Source organism: Chelonoidis abingdonii, chromosome 8 (genome assembly GCF_003597395.2).
Source record: "Chelonoidis abingdonii isolate Lonesome George chromosome 8, CheloAbing_2.0, whole genome shotgun sequence".
In the NCBI taxonomy this organism is placed as follows: domain Eukaryota; kingdom Metazoa; phylum Chordata; order Testudines; family Testudinidae; genus Chelonoidis; species Chelonoidis abingdonii.
In genome coordinates, this window is record NC_133776.1 from 55,862,905 (window position 1) to 55,882,505 (window position 19,601).

General features: G+C 47.3%; 1 protein-coding gene across 1 annotated transcript in view; it reads right to left on the minus strand.

The window, feature by feature from the left end:
* The window catches only part of LOC116818669 (ovotransferrin-like), a 55,611-nt gene that overhangs the window by 15,851 nt on the left and 20,159 nt on the right, over nt 1-19,601 (minus strand). The window contains exons 14-22 of the mRNA XM_032769799.2: nt 19,259-19,323; nt 17,934-18,118; nt 15,549-15,732; nt 13,877-13,937; nt 9,523-9,790; nt 9,124-9,283; nt 7,972-8,066; nt 5,981-6,058; nt 4,042-4,124 (exon numbers count right to left, since the gene is read on the minus strand). Of these exons, the coding sequence (XP_032625690.1) occupies nt 4,042-4,124; nt 5,981-6,058; nt 7,972-8,066; nt 9,124-9,283; nt 9,523-9,790; nt 13,877-13,937; nt 15,549-15,732; nt 17,934-18,118; nt 19,259-19,323 (1,179 nt within the window). The remainder of the gene's footprint in view (nt 1-4,041; nt 4,125-5,980; nt 6,059-7,971; nt 8,067-9,123; nt 9,284-9,522; nt 9,791-13,876; nt 13,938-15,548; nt 15,733-17,933; nt 18,119-19,258; nt 19,324-19,601) is intronic.

The window sequence follows — 19,601 nt, forward strand, 5'->3', positions numbered from 1 at the left end:
TTGATTTTTATCCACCCTGGGAAACCTGGCCCAGCTTGGGGCTCTGCTATTTCCTGAACGAGGGATGCCTGACTCCAGCCAAAAGCATAAGGCAGCTTGCTGCCTGAATGAGCCATGTGGTGGGTGGGACTGACAAGGAGACTAGCCACCTGAGACAAGCCCAGAGCAGATAGGTGGGATGCTCCCAACACACTTATTCTGAAGTCTGATGTTCTCCTTTTTGTTCTGGACACTGACGCCCCCGAAGGGGGTAGAACTTGAACATGCCATAGCCAGAGGGCTAAAGCACTATGACCCCTAATCTGCGAGGACCCGCAGTGTGGCAAGCTGTGCCCAGAGAGGCCACAAGGGGGCGTCACTCAGACAACCTAGTTACAGCAAGCAACCATCTAATTTGCATTTCTGCACATGCAAGTTACCTCTTGGCCTTCCTGAACTGTGAGGCTCTGTGGCTAAAGGTTATCCCGAGTGCTAACATCACCATGTCCCCTCCACTGAATAAGAAGGTTCAAAGGAGAAAACAACTTCCTTTTTGGACTTGTGACCTTCCGCCATTAAGATCCTGAGTTCTCAGTATCTTTCTCCATCAGAATTTACAGGGGTGGTTTCAGAAGTTAAAACTGCAACAAGTGATCTATGGGTTTCCCAGCCTCACAGTCCCAGCAAAAGCTTGTATTTCTAAATAAGCATTATCCCACTCAACAATCTCAGACTGGGACTACTGAAACACATCCTACCCAGCAAGAAGCCATTAGCTGTTAACTCAGTATCTTATCTTTGAGAGCAGGTTTCCCAGAGGAGTGACAGAAAGAAATGCTCCCTTACTAGGACAGTCTCTGTACTATGCATAATGGGAAGCAGAAGCACATCACAGAAGAGGAGGTAGGACACTAATGAAAATTTAATCAAAATTACAAAACAAGCAACTATACTAGTTCTATGGCTGACGTGAATGGCAATCAATGTACCTTCATTAAGGGCTTCCCCTAGCTACTGCTGGGGATTAGGGCTCGAGAGGAAGTGAGCCTGCAGGCTGGCTGTGGGACACCAGAGAGAATGAGATTTCTTTCTTGGCAGCATTGTTTAGGATTACAATTACCTCCACATCTCAAGTCTGAGCAAGCCTGGATTTAACACCAGGAAGCCAAGAGGGTAAGAATACATTTTGACAGGCTGAGGTGACGGACTAGTAGAATTCCTTTTCTGAACAGCTGCAACAGACAATACTGTTAGAATATAGATATTCAGGCCTGCCTGTAAAGGCCTATACTTTAAGAACTTAGGTGTATTTTTATCACTTAGCTAGTTACAGGGGTATAAAAACGAAGAATCAAAATCACAGTCCTGCTGTGTATGGGCCTTCTCTCACTAGGATAGTCCGAGGCCTTGTTCTTAGGCTAAGGCCCTTGGCTAAGCAGCAGAGCCAGCCATAAGCTGGGAAGCAAACAGTCACATCCTCACATCCTAAACCAGTTACATTGAAATAAGGTGGCATTGAGCTTTTAGGAAGACGATCCTGTCCTGATAGTGACCATCACCACCAGATAAAGGAACAGATCTTAAGATGATTAAAGAAAACTTCGTTTGATAGCATCCTGTCTGGCAAGAAATCACGTATCAATGTTACAACATGTTAGGATTGGTTAGTTAAATTTCAGTAAAATGACTGGTTTAGGTATAGCTGAGAATATTACTATCTAAACTGGTATCAAACAGGAAGTGGAGGGGAAAGTGGAATCATGCTTGCTAAGGTGGGGTAACAAGAACAGGGAACGGGGAACAGGGACACAGGCAAGGCTCTGTGGCGCCAGAGCTGGGAAGGGGGACATGGGGTAAATGCTTTGCAGCATCAGAGCTGCGAACAGAACGCTGGGTAACAGACAATCGGAGATATGCCCAACTGGTGTGAAGGGCTTCGGAATGGGCTTGCTTGGAAACTAACCCCAATAAACATTGCACTGTCTGCACTTAAGATGTCTGGTCTTTTGTTGCTTGCTGTCTGTCACTGAGTGTGGGGGAGTCAGGGCCCTGCACCCCCCACTTCCTGCGATTCACCGAGACTCTCGGCCAGCCAGTAAAACAGAAGGTTTATCAGACGACAGGAACACAGTCCAAAACAGAGCTTGTAGATACAGAAAACAGGACCTCTCAGTCAGGTCCATCATGGGAGGGTAGGGAGCCCAGACCCCAGTGCTCGGCCTCCCTCTGTTTCCCCAGCCAGCTCCAAACTGAGACTCCCTCCAGCCCCTCCTCTGGCCTTCGTTTCTTTCCCAGGGCCAGGAGGCCACCTGATCTCTTTGTTCTCCAACACCTTCAGTTGGCCCCTTGCAGGGAAGGGGCCAAGGCCATCAGTTGCCAGGAGACAGGGTGTCAGCCATTCTCTGTGCAGACAGCATCACCCCTGCCCTCTAGGGCTCTGCAACAATCACACATCTTTAACCCACCACCTAGATCCTTAAGAAATGCACAGGGGAAACTGAGGTACTCACACAGTATTCAGAGAAAATATTAAGAACAGTCCCACTTTGTCACACTGTCTGCATGACAAGAACCAGGGAAATGGGAGGGTGAAAGGAAAGCCCTAACAAATACCATCAAGGGCAGAGGGTTTAATGCATCAGCAATTGGTTTTTGTGTTCAGAACACTTCCCAAGTCAAAGCCATTTTTGGCCTGACATCTGGAGGCCCTATGTTTACAAGAGCCAGACATTTTGCTACATCTGGTGATCTGCTCAGAAATGAACCAGAACTGGAAAGCTGCAGATCACAATTGAGGTGCACTGGAAGAGGCTCAGGTCTGGAACACTTGGGACAGATTAGCAACATGAACGCAGCACTGGCTACACATAGGGGAAGAGAGCTTGTTCACCTCCTGCTAACACTATGGTATGGATGGCTCAGCCATTCCTACCAGTTATCAGCTGATAACCCCACCAAAGACATCCCGACAGCCCTCCCAGTGACTAACATTAATTATGAAATGTAAAAGAGTAATTCATTTCCCAAAGCAACCTTAGCTTGAACTCAGGCCACTATCTGAGGCTGTGGACCTGGACGCAGAGAGAAGTACAGGATTTCACTAGCATGGGAAAGATTTAAGAAAAGGGGAGAAGTCCCAAGGGGCAGGGATTGTACTAGCTTGGGGTGCTGAAGATCCACTCAAAGCTCAGTTGTGCCCCCTCCCCTAAAAAAACAAAACAAACAAAAAAAAAACAACCAAACATCTTGGTGGGTTCACTTTCTATTTCAGAAAGCTGTTATCAAAAATCCAGCAAAGAACTGACTTCAGCTCTCTCTATGCTACTCTCTGGAGCAAATCCCCTGAACTAAGAGTTGCTCCATTATACAGAAGTTTGGAATATGTTGAATAAAATGTTGGGAATGCAACTCTGCTAAATTCCACCTGCATCCTCTGTCTGTACAATGAGGCCAGGCAACTATGTTATCTTGGCTGTCACACTGTAAGCTTTGCAGGGTTTGACATGAACAGCACTGGCATGGAAGGCCTCCAAGGAAAGCCTAGGTGCTGCACAAGCAACCTTGTTGATTCAGTACCATAGGTGACTTTCTGCTCAAAGGTAGCACTGAACCCCTGCCCCTATCAGCATGGGTCAGTGTGCTGGACAGGTGGGGGTGCTGCCTTACCAGGGATGCCAGTGTGATGTTTGCTTATCATGGTATGAAGCAACACCTGCAACGTGCAGACAGAGTTGAGTGGAAACCTCCTTCTACTCTCTCCAGAAATGTACACACCAGTTCCATGCGCATTTCCTATTGCCTTCTACCACCCTCTTCCCACACCCCTCCCCCAAGCTGGCATGGCAGAGCAGTTCTGGGGGATGGAAGGGTGGAGGAAATGAAGGAGGTTGCACATTGGTTTTTGACGTTATAACACAAGGCACAAGAGAACAGCTTTATAGGGGCTCCATATTTGCTTAAATCTCTCTCAACTCACTCCCCAACCCAGCCTTCATATCATAATTTGGCCTCTCTCCATTTACAGACTGAAGCATCCATCTCCTCCATTCTTCAACCACTTACCTAGCTGTAGCTTTGAACTTCTCCAAGAACTGAAGTCGCAAGCTCTCATGGCCTGGGAGGTCAACCAGCGTCACACTAGAGCCCTGTAAATGGACCAGAAGCAGTAACAATTCCATCAATATTTAATCCACAAATATGCATGATCATGCAGGTCTGGGTAATAAAATATGTAACAAGACATACAACAGTTCATATTCTACAGACAGCCATGGCCTATACAGCAAACAAGACTGCTTTGCAGTTCCTCAGTCCCCTTTGGTATCATCATTTCTCCTACAGCACGTGTGCCCAAAATCCCCCACTTATTTGCTGTTGATAGGCAGCTTCTATACATGAGTGTAAGAGGCCCCCATGCCACCATCACAACTCTCTCTTTCCTAGGCCAAGCTCCAGGCTGACTAAACTGCTAGTTGAACCTTTCCCCACACACTTCACATGTTCACAAGCATGGTCGTGTTCTGTGTTGCAACAACTAGTTATAAGTAAGGCTGTGAATTTGTCATGGAGGTGTCATGGAGAAGTCACAGATTCCGTGACTTTCCAGGACCTCTGCGATTTCTGCAGTGGCTGCTGCGGCTGTCCCAGGGGCTATCTGAGCAGCTCAGACAGCCCAAGGCCCAGCCACACCAGCTTCTACTGGGCCAGTCTCAGGTCACTGCACTCCCCTTCCCGAACAGCAGCAGGAGTTTGGATGTGGCGGGGGGCTCAGGGCTGGGGCGCGGGAGAGGGATCCAGGCAGCGCTTACCTCATGGAGGCTCCCCAGAAGCGGCAACATCCCTTTGCTCCTAGGCAGAGGGGCTAGGTGGCTCTATGCGCTGCCTCCGCCTGCAGGCAGCACTCCTCCAGCACCCATTGGCTGCAGTTCCTGGTCAATGGGAGCTGCAGAGCCGGCAATCAGGAAGGAGGCAGCATGCAGAGCTACCTGGCTGCATCTCCCCCTCTGCCTAGGAGCTGAGCCAGGTAAGGAGCCTGCTGGCACTGCTGCCATCCCTCTCAGCTCTGGGGAGGGGATGGGGAGAAATGCAGGTAAGGGGGCCGAGGCTGGAGTCACCGTTAGGGGTAGGCACGGAGCCCTGGGCCAGCAGTCAGAGGTATGGGGCTGGTAGCCAGGGGCGGAAGCAGAGATGGGTGTCGCTCCCTCACTGCCCCAGGCCCCAGCCATGCACCACTAAACATTCCTCAGCTTCCCTCTAGGGGACCACGCCCCACAGATTGGGTACCTCTGCCCTAAAATTTGTATAGGCCTTTCACACAACAGGGAGATAAATATGTCTAAAACCAGGAAAATATGATTATAAAGTTTACAAAAATTACCAGCGTGAGAGTGGTGTAAGACTTAGATAACTAAACTTCAAGTTGAACACGAGCTTAAAGTTTTGCTGGAGATTTTTGTGGCTTCTTCTTGACCAGCCCCCTTTCCTCATATGGTTCCGTTCTCATGACTCCTGCCCCATTAGCACCATGCGTCCTTTATTTAGCTTATGAACCCAGTTCTTAATATCTAAATAATCCTGCAACCAACCTCCTTAAAAGACTGGAACAAATCTGTACTTTCTAGATCAAAACACTTGAAGACATGATGAGCCAAAAAAAACAAAAATAAAAACTGAAAACGGAATGAAACCCACTTGAGCTTCTCAGACCTCCATTCCCTATTTGCCCTTCCATCACGGATTTGTCCCAGCCTCTCTAGAAAGATTCTGTCCCAGGTTAAGACCAACTGAGTGAAATTTTAGGCAGACCCGTTCCAGTTTTGGCAAAGCTAGCAGAAGGAGACACTAAATCAGATGTACAGCTTCTGCTTTACTACGCAGAGACTAGTGCCTCTCTCTGCAGAATCTGACTGTAATCAGTGGTAAATTCTAAGGCCACCAACTCACAACCAAACTTGTCATACCCCAAGAGTTTTTTGCAAAATCCAAACCAGTGTCTGCTTACCTTGTCATTACTGACTCTGTAAACAGCAGAGCTATCAGTTATGGAGGTCTGGGTGTTTCGGTAAGTGCCTGTTAACAGCTATTAAAAATAAAACAAGAGACGAAAATCAATCCTATTTCCAGGCTTCCGAGGAAATGTTTTTTCTACTCAATGAAATTTCAGTAAAATGATGGAATTGTCTGTTTTAGGAAATGTTAAATCTATTATTTCCTATCATTCCAGGAACCTCCCAATCAATTAACATTGGCTGGCTTCATCTCCATGGAACACTTCCATCCTCCGAAATGAAGGACTCCAATATCGAGTCTAATTCAAAGCTGCCATTAATGCTTAATCACAGCCCAGAATGATATGCAATTACAATGCTGTAGGCAGTTTCCTCTCAAGAAAACACTTAACATTCTTTGCTATGTATCTCAGCAGCCTTACTGGAAACAGAATAGGGACACTGAAGACTACCCAAGCAAACAAAAAGCATCGTGTCAAGTTATAAGTAATTTTTACTTATGTATGAACAAGTTGTTTAATCAGCCTGATTTCTAAAATCAGGGCTGAAACAACATTTAGAACAAGGTAATGGAAATACAGGAATATATAAAGAGATGAACTCAGCTTTGAGACTTTTTTAAAAAAAAGAACAATATAGGTCTGATATTTGGCCCACTTTATAATCAAGCTGATTGGGAAAGGGTGATAGATTTAAATACATGTTTTAAAAAGGCATTTACAAAGTCATAATCATTTCCAGTTCTTTCAGAACTCAATAAATATGTGCCAAATAGAAAAAATATGTTTTCTAATCTTTATGTTTCAAGGAGCATTTTGCAAACAAGAGGGAATAAAACAAAGTGTAGCAGATTCTGTTTATTAGCAACCCCCTCAGTGGCCTGCAAAAAATTGCCATTATCCAGCAGTTGCCAATAAGCGGAAGGTATATTTGCAGAGCTGCAGCCAGGGTAGGAAACGTTGGCCTTCGAATTGTAGGACTGCTGCCAAGGAAACGTGCCTATGGGCAGTGGGGCTGCAGCCCAGATGCTGGGGCTTCTAGAGTGAGTAGAGGCAGTGGGAGTCCACAGAGCTGCACAGCATCTCAACTCTCCAGGGACTGGGGCTCAGCACATCCCAGCGCCTTCTTCCCTGGTGCAGCCTGGGGAGCACAAGGAGAGGTACGATGAAGCTCTGGCATCTGGGCTGCAGTCAGAGGTGAAAGTAAACCAGTATGGTATGGCATACACAGCCAACCATACTGGCAGGGCCACCAATTGGCAGGGGCGGGGGGCAAAAGGGGCAGCCGTCTTCGGCCCTGCACCAGCGGTCAGAGCACCGAGCCCTTTAAACTGCCACTGGAGCCCTGGCTGGGCTGGCTGAGGGAGTCTAGCCCCAACCCCGCCCCTTCCACCTGAGCCCCCCCCTCCACCTTGCCCAGGACCCTGGCTGACTTGTGTCCATTAAGTTACTTTCCCTCTTGGCTGCAGCTCCTTTCCCAGCCTCCCCGCAGAGCCCTCAGCCCCTGACCACCTGTGCAATCCCTATGCACAGGCAGGCTTGCTGGGCTGCAGTCCCAGAAGGAAGCACTAAAGGCTGCAGGCAGTTTGCTAGGCTGCACCTAGAGAAGGCCCGGTCCAGCACTTCCTTTCTTGGCTGCAGCTTGCAAACCTACCTGCAGCTGGAGCTTTCCTCCTAAAAAATTGTCCTTAATAAATGGCATGCCACTGCCAACATCTGAATCCTATTAACCTTCAAGTCAATAGGACAGGGCTGATTCCCAACAAAATGATACTATTAACTGGAAGCTGATAACATTCAGGTTTCTATTAAGCAGAATCTACTATACTTGCAAGTTTTAATTTAAAGAGCGTTCTCCTCTTCCACAAACGCATCCAAAGAGCCCAATACAGGTTTGAAAAGAAGAGCACAAGCCACGCAACTTTCATTCACCTTGCCAATCTCAGTAGTGGGAGTATTAATAAAACACACCAAACTTGACTTACTCGGACAAACAGCAGTGTTTTTCCTGAGTCACAAAGGCCTACCAGAAGCACTGTCCTCCGGCTGCTCTTCCTGCCCTGGATAAGTTTCCAAACCACTGTGGACAGAGGAAAAATTACAGGATACCAGTATATGACCCAGTGTGCATCTTGGATTTGTAATTCGCCATCAGTGGAAGTACTAGTCTAGATACAGCTCAGATGTCTTACTCCTTTTCTTCTAACCTTGCTCTGAGCATTATTGATAGCACCTTCTCAGGCTTTGAGTTTCATACTGACGAGGTTTAATACTACCTGGTATAGATGAACAATTAGCTGTTAAAATTAAATAATACTCCCTTTAATTTTGCAAGTCCCACCATCTTTTCTCTAATCTCTCTAGCTAACAAATGGTTCATACAAAACTTTTCTAAATTTTCCAGATAGCCAGACTTCACTGAAAACTCATTGAGCACATCTGAAGATATTCAGCTGCAACAGAGCAAAGGCTCTGGGATCCTACTTTTCCATGATACAAAAACCAAAATTCTCTGATGATAAAAACAACAAAAATCTGTGGTTTTCCACAATTAAGACGAAACGCTGACCTTTAGTTTCCTGAGCCCCAATATATACAGGTATCAGTCTGAACACGTTTTATTGATATACAATAGAACCTCATTTATCCGAGCCTCCATATTAAGCGAGCTACCAACCACCAGGAGATGACTGCCTGAGCTCCCCCCTTATCTTAAAATAATGGATAGAAAGCTGTTTGCCAGTTCTCCTAATTATCCTAATTTCTGATTATCTGATCAATGCTCTGGCCCCAGTCCTAATTAGATCGGATAAATTGGGTTCCACTGTAAATTAAAAGCGCATTGAAAAATCACCTACAAGAGGGGGTGGTTGGGCGCACTGAATTTGGGACACTGGTACTTTCAGTAAGTTAGGGGGTTGGGGTACCGAGCCGGGGGGGTTAGGCCAGGCAGCCTGTCGGGGCGGCCGGGGGAAGGCGGCCCGGGCCGCGCACGGTGTCGGGGGCACCGGGCCGAAGGGAGGCGAATCGGGTAGGGGGTCGGGGTACGGGCCAGGGGGAGCGGTATCGGGTCGGAGTACCGGCCGGGGGGAGGTAGGCCGCGCAGTGAATCGGGGTGTCAGGCCGCGGTCACTCACCAAGGGTCAGGGCCACGGCCAGCAGCGCCAGCAGCACCGAGAGCAGGGTCGCGTTCGGCACCTGCAGCTCCTGCCGCAGCGAGTCCAGGTAAGGTTGCAGCCCGCTTCGCTGGTCGCCCTCCGGCGCCATCCCCTGCCCTGCGCTGACAGCCACGTGTCCCTAGTCGCGGCCCGCGCCGTCAGAGCCCCGCGCCGTGCAGATGCATCATGGGAAACGTAGTTCCCCGCCCGCACCCGCAGACGGCTTCACCGCAAGGCCTCTCGGGAGTTGTGGTCCTCCACAGGGAGCCTCATGGGAGTTGTAGTTTCTTCCCTCTCAGGGCCTGGAGGGCGGCGCCCTGAGCCGGGCCCCACAGGGTGTTAGTCCCGTCTAGGGTTGCCTGGCCTGACCCAGTTTACCTGCCCCCGTGCGCTTGTGGAGGTCACAGGCACAGAGGGCATCTTTCCAGGCCACTTCCGCTCATCTGTGCAGCCTAGGGCCCGTGCTGGGAGTCCCACTGGGTCAAGCGCCTGCTTCTTGCTCCTCCATAATGCCCATGGCCGCAGGGTCACCGGGTTTCCCCGCACACGGCCTCTCCTCCAATCTCTGCCCCGGTGGATTTTTGAGATATACATGTCTGTGGTTTTTCCTTGCTCGTCCTTTTCCCCAACATCGATTCTGGTCGAACTGAAAATCCCAGCATGCGTGTTTACTGGAGGCCGCCCCTACTTCTGCACTGCTGCTGGCGGTGGCGATGCCTTCAAAACTGGGTGGCTGGAGAGCAGCGGCTGTGGGCTGGGATTGACTGCCTGGGAAAAGGTACATTTAAATTTGATTTTCATTTGGTTTTGAGGTCATTACACTTGTTATTTATAAATATTAGCTATTCAGATTAGAAAGGAACTACAGGAGAAACTGTACTCTCCCTCCTCCCAGCAGTGTCCTCTATCTGGGAACTTAAAATATGGTAATCCTACACAGCGTGAGGGCCCAGCCCTCCTCCCATGGAGCTGGGTGCACAGGGGCTTGTAGCCCAGCTCTGCCAGGAGCCCAGCGCCACAAGTGGCTTTGCTAAGTGCACTCCCTCAGCAGTCTGCAGGCAATTGCTGCCAAATAGTCTGTAAAACTTTTAACAGCAACTCTTCTCTTTGCACCAGGGTCAGTGGCAGTCAGGCCTACCTCCTGCTCCCACGTAGGACAGCCAGCATTGCCACCACACCAGGATTTATCAATTTAGAATGCCAAATAGTTCCAGAGCATAGTGGGCCATTTCCTGAAGGTTTGACAAGATAGCAGTTCATGGGTCACCAGACTGACTTGCATGAGTTCCATAGCTAAACGGGCAGTTATATGGAGCACTGTGAGAGTAAGGAAAACATTAATCCTTAATCAGCCTGTTGCTGCATCCTTGAATTCTACATATTACATAATATATTGCATACAATAAATGGCATTAAGAGAACATTATTAGCATTGCCAAGTCAAGTACTCAAAATTTAGGAAAGGTCAGGATTAAGGCTGCTTAGCAACCTGAAGTATGCCCCCTTGTGTATGTACATTATAGTGTCTCTAATGACATGAGTATGTACAGTACTATATTTTCCACAGGGCCCCTACTAAATTTCTAGATATGTAGTGAATTTTTGGATATAAATAATCGATTTGAAATTATTCACATTTAATACTACTGGTTTTTAACACATAGGGCTTGCTCCTCTAAAACTAACAACTCAGCAAGCAGCTGCTAGCAGAAGCTAAAATCATTAAGTACATCTGAGATGTAAATTAGCAAAGCAAAGTCTACTGCTGCAGGGAGCCCCAAGCCCTTTAAATCCTGGCACAGCCGCCGGAGCTGCGGGGGACGGGGGGTATTTAAAGTTTTCGGGGCTCCGCGGCGGCCAGAGCCCTTTAATTTGCCCCAGGGGGCTCCCAGCTGCAAAAGTGGCTGGGCACCCCAGACGGATTTAAAGGCCCTCAAGCTCCCAGCCCCAGACAGTGCCCCAGGGCCTTTAAATCTTAGGAGGCCATGCCTCTCTCAGGACTCTGGCTGTAAGTTACTTTCGCGGCTGGAATACACAGAGGCCTGAAAACATGCTGTCACTCTGCAAAGTAAAAACTGTCCATTTATGATCTGATTTCAGAATTACTGACCTCAGAGCTTTTAAAAATGATGAGACAGGGCCTCCAAAAAATCATGGGCTTAAAAATCTTGAGTTTTTTTTGAATAAATTTTGGATTCTTTTTCTATGCCTTCTTTTGCAGACTTTAGGAGGCACATCTAAGCTTTTTCAAGCTTTTCTCTGCAAACATCAGACCTATAAGTTTCCCTTTTTTGTTAATGAAAGCTAAGGTTACTTTTCACACAGTCTCTTGACTGTAGCAGCTAGGGCTTTGGGGAAAAACTCCAATCAATCACAAGCGTTAGCGACACTGGCCCAGATCAGTGGAGACGCTCAGGACATATAGGCCCTAAAAAAATCCAGAACTAGTGTTTAAATAATCCAAAAGGAACTCTGAAACTGAAGCCCCATAGTCAAAGATCCTGTACTTTAAGAGCACTGCTATAAATTACAGATCAGCACCCTTACTCAGCAAGTTAGCTTAACCTGACTGCACTTTGTAAGCCCCTTCACGATTCAGCCTGAAGCAAGCTGGGCTGCACTAGAAACAACAAGCGTGGAGGGTCCAGGACTTCCCACAGTGACCCAGGCTCCCTGGCTCTTACCATGGCCCAGCTCCAGCTTCTGGCCTGGCCAGTGGGCGAGGCCTGTGGGGAAGAGGAGGAGCAGGGGTGAGACTGGCACTTCCTCTGAGCCTCAGGCAGGTGCACAGCTGGAACAAATACCATCCTGGAGTCATTCAGCCCAGGACTTGAATGCTGCATTTTGAGACTGTCCCACCCAATTCGGGTCACCCTAAGCAGATATGACCCTTAACTTTAAATTGTTGTATGCTGACTGGCCAACAGATAAGCTAAGCAAGTTGGCAAGAGCTGGGAGAAGATAATTCCTCCTACTTGTCTGCAGTTACTACCTCATGCAACTTTTTCACAAGTGAACCAGATTTTGGCGGGGCTTGGGCTGAGTCTGGTGCTAAGAAGCCACAGCCTCCTAGCAAATCTTAAGCCCTATGATTGGTGCCTGCCCCACTTGCCGATGCGGCAGAACAACCAATCAGAGCTGCTGCAAGAAGGGGTTGGCTAATGTTCTCTTAGATTAGGGGTGGGCAAACTTTTTGGCCCTAGGGCCACATCAGGTACAGAAATTGTATGGAGGGCCAGGTAGGGAAGACTAGGGGAGGCTAAGCCTCCCCAAACAGCGAGGCGTGGCCTGCCCCTGCCCCCTATCCAGCCCCTCGGAACTCCCACCCCATCCAACCCCCCCAGGACTCCTGCATCCTACCTAAACACCCCTGCTCTCTTCCCCCTGACCATCCCCCTGGGATGCCCATCCCCTGCTCCTCACCCCTTGAGCACTCCCCAGAGGCCCCCCGCCCCCATCCAACCCTTCTTGCTCTCTGTGCCCTACGTTACCTGTTCCCTTAACCCCCACCACCACCCCTCCCATGAGAATAGTGTCAGCTCCTGGGGTGGGGGAGTGCACTGCAGCAGAAGGAGCCTGGACAGCCGTAGTGGGCTCTGACTCTAGCCCCCAGCTCTGGAGTAATGAGAAAACTGAGGTAGGGAAATGTGGGTAGGCGTGACTTCGTCTAGATCTGTGTATTTCTTGTATGACTAAGGAGCAGAGTCCTGTCTGTATGTTTCATGTGTTGCACTATTTACATAGCCCCTTGAAGAAGTAAACTGTAATCCAAAAGGCTTTTACCATTGGATGGAGTTCTGTGAGAGAGCGTGTTGAAGCTGTTGAGGAGCCTGAGGGGTCAGTACCCCCGGGCAGTTTGACTGTACAGTCTCGGCCCTCAGGAGGGGGTGCTAGATAGAGGATCAGCACCCCAAGAGTGTGCCTAGGGACCCGAAGATAAGGGCAGTGCCTGGGCTCTGTTCCAACTCTGGAGCTGAAAGCCCTGAGGGATTCAGTTGCTAGATCCCTACGCAGCAGTCTGGGAGTAGCCAAGAAGGGTACTTGACTGGACCTATGACAGGCTGGTCGGACCATGCATTCTCCGAGAGAGTTGATGTGTCAATAATTCGGAGATTTTAGCTGGTTCGATACAATTGTCCTGCTGGAAAAGCACACAATCTAAATTTTCCATGCAGTCAACTATGTTTATTTGCTGCTTACAGGTGCCAACCTATTGCATCAGAAATGCTGGTCATGTAGCATTAGTGGAAATTGCAGCTCAACGTTTCTGACTGGTTCCACTTGGTATCTAAGGTTTGGTGCTGAATAAGCTCTGCTGGTTTGGGTTATTTTGGGTCTGTATTATTATTATCTGTATTACCATAGCAGCTCTATAGATGCATTGTTAGTGCTTCCAAAGAAATATGATAGGCACACCATACACACTGAAAAATAAATGTGTACATTTCTGTGAGGCTGGCTTGTGCTATTCTGTGTACTTGATAGCATTCTGTAACAGCTGAGACTCCAAATGCAAAGGAGAACTTCAAACTAAATCACAGCAAGCCCAATGTTAGATTCTGAGATTTTATTTCTTGCTCTGGTGACAGCAGGGAGTCATGAGAACAGGCTAGACACCTCTTCAACAGTGAGTTAAAGGGGGGGGAAGAGACAGCAGCAGTGGGAAGCCAGCTAGCTAGAGTTCAGGCTGAGAACGCTACAAGGAATGAAGCATCCAGATTTTTCCTTCCACTATGAGGAGCTCCTGTTAATCGGATCGTCCAAGTCACTGAAGCTGCAGACCTGGAGGAGTTCTGTAGGGGGAAGAGAACAGGCAGATTCAGATATTGCTGGCAGCTTGTTTAAACAGAAAATAAATACACCTCACATCCTACCAGCACAGATAACAGTACTGTAACAGTCTCTCCATGTGGAAAACATACTCTAGGTTTACATGCACAAAGTGCTTCAAAGAGCTCTTCCAACCCAGTCCCGACAGGATTTCACTGTTTGGAATGGATCAAGGGTAGGCTGCTCAGAGCTGTTCTGGCCATGTGTTCTCCAAGCAAGAAGCACCATAGGAAATGGGGCAGGAGCACTAGCTGGCTGGAGAGCTCACAGCAATATATTGTTTCCGGCTCTCTCTGAACCATAGAATATCAGAGTTGGAAGGGACCTCAGGAGGTCATCTAGTCCAACCCCCTGCTAAAAGCAGGTCCAATCTCCAACGAAATCATCCCAGCCAGAGCTTTTTCAAGCCTGACCTTAAAAACCTCTAAGGAAGGAGATTCCACCACCTCCCTAGGTAACCCATTCCAGTGCTTTACCACCCTACTAGTGAAAAAGTTTTTCCTAATATCCAACCTAAACCTCCCCCAGTGCAACTTGAGACCATTACTCCTTGTTTTCTCATCAGGTACCACTGAGAACAGTCTAGATCCATCCTCTTTGGAACCCCCTTTCAGATAGTTGAAAGCAGCTATCAAATCCCCCCTCATTTTTCTCTTCTGCAGACTAAACAAACCCAGTCCCCTCAGCCTCTCTGCATAAGTCATGTGTTCCAGCCCCCTAATAATTTTTGTTGCCCTCCACTGGACTCTTTCCAATTTTTCCACATCCTTCTTGTGGTGTGGGGCCCAAAACTGGACACAGTACTCCAGATGAGGCCTCACCAATGTTGAATAGAGGGGAATGACCACATCCCTCGATCTGCTGGCAATGCCCCTGCTTATACAGCCCAAAATGCCGTTAGCCTTTTTGGCAACACGGGCAAATTGTTGACTCATATCCAGCTTCGTGTCCACTGTAACCTCTAGGTCCTTTTCTGCAGAACTGCTGCCTAGCCATTCAGTCCCTAGTCTGTAGCAGTGCATGGGATTCTTCCGTCTTAAGTGCAGTTACAGTTGGAGAATAAACTTTTTCATAATATTAGTGGCTAGTGGACTGGATGGGCTCAAGGGACTTGTTAAGAGGCTTCTAGGGAACTGGTTCAAATCTGTGCCAGGTCTTCTCCTCTAATTTGCCGCCACCTTGGCAATCTCAGATGAGAGGCCAAGTACTGAATGGATGTGAAAAAGGAACTCGTCGTCTCTTCTCCTAATACGTAGTTTCTACAAAACAGGACTGAGTACACTGGCGGGGCAGGGAAAGTTGCATCATCACTTCTCATATGCGACCTATACTAGAGATAAATAACAGACTCTAGTGTCTGGTGATACTAATCCAGCATGGTTCAACTCATAACATTTTTACAAGAAAAAACATGTATTGGTATGTTCATAAGTCGCTGCCTTCATTTTGCTTGGAAAACTGGACTGGGCAGGGACAGACATAACTCCTTTGAGCCCCAACTCCCCATGATATTCATATCTATGTAGCAGACAGATGCAATTCATCTATTTCTCATCTGGGTTTGTTACAGTTACCTGATGGTGAGCACTTATTAAGACTAGAGACAGAATCAAAGTACTCTTCCAGGTACTTCTTATAGGTTGTTCCTATGGAGAGTTGAATCAGGCACGTGGTGGAATCCTTGAATAAAAGGTCCTTGGTTTTAGACTGAAACATCTGGAAAATAGGTGCCTGAGATCCATGGCTTCCATACAGTTCCTGAAATACAGGAATGAATGGGTAAATGGACATACATGAGAGCAAAGACTCAGCCTCATGCAAAGTCAGATCATCTGTAGGGCGTAAAGCTGGAGAAAGTTTTCTCACCATCAACAGAACAATATAAGAAAAAATATTTGCATATACTCCCAAAAGAACTTCTTTCTACAGGGACGGGAGGAGAGCAGAAGAATCCACAAAATCCAGTAGGGGTCTCACCTTGCAGATTTACCTGGAAAGAGCTCAGATAATACGGTGATGGGCAAGGTAGAAAGCCCTAATACAGAGAGCAGAGACTGCAGTATGAAGCCGTGTATCACTACATGACTGGTCTTAATCAGTTTTGGTCCTATAGAAATAGTGAGAGATCTCAAAATACATATTTTCCTCATGCAGAGGGCTGAATTCTCCAGTCTCACATATTCACATTGCGGCTCAATTTAAGGTGGCCAGAGATTCCCGTAGGACAATTCCTCTCGTATACCAGGTGTGACATTGCACCCTATAATGCTTTATATAAATATGCTTATGAGTGTAAATATGACATAACTGGAATATGTTTTGTGCTGGATATGGCATGTAACATATCTTGGCAAGGGTTATGTTCTACTGAATGTACTCATCCTATTCGTATGCATGTATCATTTTTATATCTGAAGTTATGAGTGTTGGCTCTATGCTTGTATTTAAAGTGTTGCTGTAGGAAGCACATAAGGCAGATTTGGTCAACATAGTGTGAAGGGGCTTATTCAAGTAATTGGGAAAGCTAATAGTGGACCTAGAGAGACGCCAACCTACATCTGAGCTTTCCTGGGAACATTCAAACTAACAATGGCATTGGCCTATAAAGAACTGAGTCATACATAGACATGTGACTTGCCCATGTGACTCCAAAACTCTATCTTGTCACTGTGATTCTGCACAGGAGAACATTAGTGGTTTCCATCCACAAGAGAGAGACTCTATAAGGCCCTGGAAAACCCCTCCATTTTGTCTTCAGCTGGCTCAAGAGAGAACCTCTCCACCCCAAAGAGATGCCTGAAATAAACGGGAACAAAGGACAGTAACTACGGGGGTGTGGGTGATTGCTGGACCCAGACTAGGTGGAAGTCTAGTCTATCACAGAAACTTATTGGAACATCTCTGAGGGTGAGATTTACCTGCATTTAGTTTCCTGCTGTATTAGGCTTAGACTTGCATGTTTTTGTTTTATTTTGCTTGGTGATTTACTTTGTTCTGTCTGTTATTACTTGGAACCACTTAAATCCTACTTTTTATATTTAATAAAATCACATTTTACTTATTATTTAACCTAGAGCAAGTATTTATACCTGGGCAGCAAACAGCTATGCATATCTCTCTATCAATGTTGTAGAGGGAGAACAATTTATGAGTTTACCCTGTATAAACTTTATACATAGTAAAATGAATTTGTTTGGGGTTTGGACCCCATTGGGAGCTGGGTATCTGGGTGCTGGAGACAGGAGCACTTCTTAAGCTGTTTTCAATTAAGCCTGCAGCTTTTGAGGGACATGGTTCAGAGCAGGGTATGTGTTTGTAGCAGGCTAGCATGTCTGGCACAACCAGGCTATTTACTGAAGTCCCAGCCTGCCAAGGAAAGCTTAGTAGTAGTCTCTGCACATCAGGTGGCAGTCCCAGGGGGGTTTCTGTGACCCAAGCTGTCACAGCAGGAATCTCTGCCAGCAAAAGAGGAAGGTTCTGATCCCTTGTACTTTTCTAGCAATGGTTTGAAACACTGTTTGTGGGTTCAGATTTCCAGTAGATGAGACATAATATGGAAACAAGCGAAACTGAGTGGAAAGTTTATATAGTCTGTGATGCCATAAAATATCTGGCTTATGGCATCCTATGGCAATGGCACCAGTGCCTACCAAAGTCAGTGGGAGACCTTTCATTAAATGCAATGGGCTGTTAGAAAATTGGGCTGATTGGATGAAAAAAAATCAGTGTGATAGACTGCCCCTCTTCTGTTACATTTGTAGCAGTGTGGTCATCCACTCTCATGAATCCAAACACTGATACAGCCAGCTGCGTCTGGATTTGAACAGGGAGTTGGACTTGCTGATAAGAGTTTCTAACACTGGCTTGTCTCACTTATGCATGACCTGTTATTGGCTCACGCTAAATGCTAAGAGGGGAACATAAAAACAAGCTGAATAGATTTCTCCCCCAGTACTGACCTCTTGGTTTATCAGCATGTCACGGACAGCAGCTGCTCTGTCTGGACGTGTGACCACAGCATGGCCAGGAACTCGAGCCAGGTGGCATTTCTTGAATTCATCAGGACGGGCGCGTTTTCCATCCCGACACAGCAACTCAAATTGGTCACTTTTCAGCCCCTTTGCCCAGTCAGCAGGATTACGTCCTTGAAAGAGAATTAAATGGAAGCTCTAGAGCTGTTTGACAGCACCAGGCTTTACTCTGAGTGTGGTTGCCCATGGGGGGGTATCATTGGGAATGTCTTGGTGTGCGCTTGTATTTGGATACATGCACATGTCTAGGAGATGCACTGACTAGAGCTCAACAGGAAGCTGCTGGCATGGGGGAGACTGTCAGGGCAATCTGGAGGATTTATTCACACATCTTTTGTTAATATTCATTCTACTAGAGGAGGATGTGTCTAATCCCCTCGGCTGGCTTGAAGACCGTAACCAAGGCCTGTGGAAATGGGTATTGAACTCTCAGGGGTACAGACAGTGACTGGCAGACTCTATGACAGGCTGGCAGGAGCGAGAACCCTGCATGAAGCTGTTGAGTGGGAGTTGGGCTGACTGGGGCAGGTATAGCTTGTTAATTCCATGAGGAAGGAAGGGAAGGGGGTTAGCCTGTGGTCAGAGAACTAGAGACAGAGACAGCCTGTCCTTGCAGGAAGCTGTGGGACCAGTCTTGGGGAGAAAGCCTGGACTGGGGTTTCTGTTCTATGATTGTTGTTTGAGTTACCCGTGAAGTCATACCCCAGGAAAGGGGTAAGACTGATCTCAGACAGAACGGGCAGGCTTTATCTGGAGCAGAGTGGACATGCCATCTGCTCCCCAACACCAGAGCAAGGTGAGCAGGACTTGGGCCATAGACTGCAGTGACCAGCCACTGGAGTCTGAAGCTAGCACTAGTGTGTTTGCGCCCACCTAGATCTGCACATTTCTATCCCTGAGCAGATAACAAGGCTTTGCCCTCCTATGATCTGATCCAAAGCCCATTGAAGGCAATGGAAAGACTCTCATTGACTTCACTTGACCTTGGCTCAAGCCCACAGAGCACAGTGGGATGGCTATGAAGGGAAGCAATGCTACTAAAACCATGTGCTTCATCAGCAGCTACGTCAGCGTGGGGTATTCCCACCAGCATGATGAAGTGCTCCCCTTGTCCACAGCCCTTTCCATTCTCTGTGCTTACTGACAGATCTGGTGCCTAAACCTTTACAGACAGCCTGTCTGTACCATAGGTTTTATGAGTATCCAGTCTAGTCATTTATGGAGTCTACTGTCAAGGTGAAATAATCACATACCATCGGTGTTCTCTTCGACAATGGTGTGCTTAACAAAGGCCACGTCTCCCTTTTCAACCAGGCACCTAACAAATACCGAGAGAGAAGACAATCAGGAGTTACAGGTGTTTGTGAATCGTTGCCTTCCCTGCAGATCCGCTGTTGACACTTGTCATCTTTTGTGACCTGAACCTGTGAGCGTTTTTAGCTCTGCTAGAATTGACAAGGACAGTTAAAATGTAACATTTTACCACCAGCAATGTGCGGAGTCCAGCATGCATCTCACCACTGACACTTTTTAATTTAACAGAAAATATAAATTTTGTCCAATGAATAAGAAACTTGTGTGCTGTTGTTTATTATT